The sequence below is a fragment of the Sarcophilus harrisii genome, chromosome 5, assembly GCF_902635505.1.
Source record: "Sarcophilus harrisii chromosome 5, mSarHar1.11, whole genome shotgun sequence".
Lineage (NCBI taxonomy): Eukaryota > Metazoa > Chordata > Mammalia > Dasyuromorphia > Dasyuridae > Sarcophilus > Sarcophilus harrisii.
Genome location: NC_045430.1, coordinates 84,260,671 through 84,264,995, shown reverse-complemented (window position 1 = coordinate 84,264,995; position 4,325 = coordinate 84,260,671). Strand labels below are relative to the sequence as shown.

The window sequence follows — 4,325 nt, the reverse complement described above, 5'->3', positions numbered from 1 at the left end:
AGGGAGACTCTGAAGGCCAGCAGATTATCTCCCACATCCATGGTGGTCAGCTATTGCCTCATTTCGTGACGTCCAGAGCTGTTCTGGGTCCTTCAGACTCTTGGCACTGTCTGGGTGTAGCAGGAGAGGCTGGGGCAGCCCCAGCTGCCTACCACTCTCTACCCTCCACCCCCACGCCCAACCTTGCACTCTCTGTTGCTTTGCTGTGTTTCATCATGGTAGGTGATGAAATCAATAGTCAGGCAGGTTTTACCCATGGATGCAACTAGTTAAGAGGGCCCTAGTGCATATGGCAAGGATCTCTATAGATTCTGAGAGATTAGGGACCACGCTTCTATCTTGCTCCTCTTGCTATCAAGGGCCCAGATGTACCGGGGCTTGCCTGGAACTAGTGCCAAGAATTCAGGGCCCTGGTCTGGGAATCCATCTACTGATGGGACACATGGTGAATGGCATCTCCTAGCAGGAGACCGGAAGGGAATGGACCTACGGAAGGGAATGGACCTACTATGTGTCAGACATTGTGCTAAGGACCTTTTACAAATATTATTTAAATCAGTCACAGGTGAAGTTCACAAATCAGGAAGGGGTGGACAGTCTTGGGGTTGTCCATGGACCAACCAGTGGCACTATTAGGAAACCTTTTAAGCCCCACTTCCCTTAGTTCAATGTCTACCAGGGTCAGAAGGCTAGGAAATGGTATACCTGTATTTTGTCTCCTACCTGAATTAGTTTCAGCAATCAGCATTCCTTCTGAACCTCATAGAAACTATGGCACTCATTGTAGATCTCGGAAATAGAATGTCCTTAACTAACTGCACCCCTTGGGAAAAACAAATAGGGGGCAGTTGGGTGGCTCAGTGAATAGAGCACTAGCCCTGGAGTCAGGAGTATCTAAATTCAGATCCAGCCTCAGACACTAACCGAGACTCTGGTCTTTTTCCTCCAAAAAAAAAAAAAAATTTAACAAATATTAAAAAAAAAAAAAAAAAAAAAAAAAAAAAGAAGAAGAAGAAGAAGAAGAAAAACAGTTAACCTGATTTGTCTGGGAGATCTGAGGTGAGAAAACTGAAGCTCTCATCCCAGGTAGGGAATCCAGGAATGTCTAGTTCCTGCTCCAAAGAAACAAGCACAACACAGAAGCTGGACCTGGATTTCAGGCTGAGAGGTAGACACTTCTCCATCTCAGTTTTCCTTGGGACAAAAGGAATAAAGCCGTTATTTGTTTTGAGAGCCTTGGTTTGGGGAGCAAAAGAGAACAGAGAGAAACCTAGCAAAGGGGAAGAGCTGTGGCCAAGATTTGCCTCAATGAGACAACCTTTGCCTTCTCTTCCCTTTCCACAGAGGCTTTGATTCCTGGAGAGCATTACACATATCCCATTCTTGGTCTTTAGCCACAGTTACCACATGATTTACTTCCCCCGGAACTGGGGCCAGATACCTGGGCTCCCCAGGAAGGTGGGTGTGTGTGTCTGTGTCTGTGTGTGTGTGTGAGAAAAAAAATCGGGAGGGAAATCCCACCTGCTGTGAGTCACCTGCCCAGCATAAAGGGCAGTACAGAGTGGAGAGTTTAAAAAGACAAGAAGCAAGCCAGACAGAGAGAAGGAGGCAGAGAATTCACAAGGAAAGCAAAGAATAAAAACAGAAAGTCAGAACTGGTCACACAGCAGTGTGGGAGATCTAGAAGCAGCTGCAGAACCAACTAGCCAGGGAGATGAATTCTGGGCTCAGGATGCTACTACTGCTGCTGCTGCTGCTGCTTCGAAAGACTGAAAGCCGGGCAGTGTTTGGTGGAAGAAATGTGGCCTGGGACCTGTGTCAGGAGCTGTCTCAGAATGTCACTGCTTTGGCCTGGGGCATTCACCCAGAGATGGGAAATCTGGTAAGTGGCTCCCTTCCTAGTATAAAGCATAGGATTCTTCCTCTTGCACTAGGATAGGAGGAAAAATACATGATGGGTGTTAAGGCAAGGAAAGCTAGAAAGGTCTGGCCTGAAGCTATGCTCACCCAGCAAACATTTAAATACCTAGCATATGCTGGGTGAATAATGTATTCTATAAGGCACAAAATAATGACTCTATCCCTCTCCCCCCACAAAAAAACCTAACAAAACAAAACAAAAAACAACCTTGGCCTTTAAGGAATCAGTTGTGGGAAAACTTTATGACTTACTTTGAACCTCACACATCCTCCTCTCCAAACCTGTGGCTGAGAAATCAGACCTTTTGCTTAGAGACCAGATTTGTTTTAACGCTTACCTCAGAACCTAGGTTGTACTGACCAGAAATCCAATTCAAGCTGAAGATTTATGCAAAGAATGGTTAAAGTTAATCCCCTTCTACACATCTGAAGAAACCCATATGTCTTCAATGCTGGCCAATTGGCTACTGTTTCCTTGTTCCTTTGTGTAAATCCTATATAATGTATAATTTATGCTAGGAGGGAGCGGGCCACCCCTTTCTTTGGCTCTTTGGCTCTGCCTGATGACTTAATAAACTTTTCTAACATTTCAGTTTTGGGTTTTGTTCTCTGCCACATCATGGTTCACTAGATTATATTAGCCATATAAAAGATGATGCAAGGAAGGAAAGGATGCAAGCTAGCAACTATGAATCAGCAAAGTGGAATCAGAGAAGACAGGCCCTAAAATAAACCTTGAAAAGAAGAGGAGCTGGGCTGATGAGTTTTGAGTAAGAATCTGGACCAGGCAGGGTCAGGAATGGGAAGACCCAGCCGAGTTTAAAACTTTATGTGTTGCTTCCCACCTAACCCCACTTCAGGAGCTGCCAAGAGAGGAAGGCACTGGAGAAGCTGTGGATGACGTGCCCCACATCCAGTGTGGTGATGGCTGCGATCATCAGAGTCTCAATGACAACAGCCAGGTATTTGGGACACAATCATGTCAAAGAAAAGCAGAGGAGTGGAGGGGGTTGTGAAAAGAGTTGAGGAGCTGCATGAATCCCCCCTTTTCTCACCAGCTTCCCTCCTTTCAGCTCTGTTTGCAGCAGATCCATCGAGGATTAATCTTCTATGGTCACTTGCTGAACTCAGACATTTTCAAGGGTGAACCTTCTCTACTCCAGGATGGTCCTGTGGGACAACTCCATTCCTCCCTGCTGGGCCTCAGCCAGCTCTTACAGGTATGGGAATGAAGGATGGGTCTGGGGTTAGTATAAAGTGGCCCTCAGGAATTGCAGAGACAAGTTAGGGAGCTGAGATTTGAGAGTCAGGTTTCTCTGTATCCCAACAGCCCAAGGATCATTCCTGGAAGAAACAGCAGGTTCCTAGCCCCAGTGAGCCATGGCAGCGTCTTCTCCTGCGCCCCAAGATCTTACAGAGACTTCGAGCTTTTGCTGCCATTGCTGCACGCGTTTTCACCCATGGGGCAGCTACTTTGAGCCCCAAGGAAATGGATTAATACTACCTCAAACATCAAAGGATTAACATGGATTAAGACAGATCTTCACTACATGGAAAAAACCAAGTAATGCTGAGTTGCATGCTTTGACTATGGATAAAGCATCATGAATGTTGATAATTTCCAACACTGAGTGCAACCTGAATGGCGGGGCCAACAGATATTTATTTAGGAAAAATTATTTATCCTCACAAGAGTTGTGTGTGGGGGAGATATTTATGATATTTATACTAATATGAATTTTCTTCAATAAAAACTTATTTATGTACAAATTGAATCTGCTTCTCAGGTGTGAGGGCTAATGAGAGAAAGATGGAACATAAATGGAAAACCATGTCCCTCCTTTGATTCATCCTTCTATAGCTTTTAAGTGATTAGAGAAAGTGTTAGTTTTCTAAGGTCTTTCAGACTTCAAGATAAATCCTATCATTTCTCTTAGGAATATCACCTAGTAGATGCCAACATTAGCATGTGGATCAAGGAGAAGAAAATAACAGAAGATGGGGCTTCTTTACTGTATGCTCTGCAATTGCCTCTATCCTTAATTTCTTAGCCTAAGGTTTAGTGATTGAGAATCACTAAATGAAACGAGCTTGAATCATTAAGGGAATGAATATTAAGAGTTCAGTTTGGAACTTATAGGAGGTTCTGGGGACATGAGGGTAAATCCCCTTAAAAAACCAATGGGATTCTCCCTTCCAGGACACTGAGGCCCCCACTGAAGGGGATTTTATCGCCCTAGGGAAGCTGAAATCTTGGGGATAAGGGAAGGGTTAGTGGGTGCTTTCTTCCCTTTGTTTCACTATTGTTGCCAACTCTTTCCTCCTCCTCCTCCTCCTCCTCCTCCTCCTCCTCAGCACCACCTCCCCACTGTCCAGAAATGGGAAAGAAAAAACATAACAAGATA

At 44.8% G+C, this 4,325-nt stretch overlaps 1 protein-coding gene across 1 annotated transcript; it reads left to right on the top strand.

Moving 5' to 3' along the window:
* The first annotated feature begins 1,004 nt into the window (after window positions 1-1,004).
* IL23A (interleukin 23 subunit alpha) lies at window positions 1,005-4,005 on the top strand. The gene is made up of 4 exons (XM_003772715.3): window positions 1,005-1,882; window positions 2,781-2,882; window positions 2,994-3,140; window positions 3,251-4,005. The coding sequence occupies exons 1-4, from the start codon at window positions 1,715-1,717 to the stop codon at window positions 3,416-3,418; spliced, it is 585 nt and encodes a 194-aa protein (XP_003772763.2). The 5' UTR covers window positions 1,005-1,714; the 3' UTR covers window positions 3,419-4,005.
* Window positions 4,006-4,325: the final 320 nt, after the last annotated feature.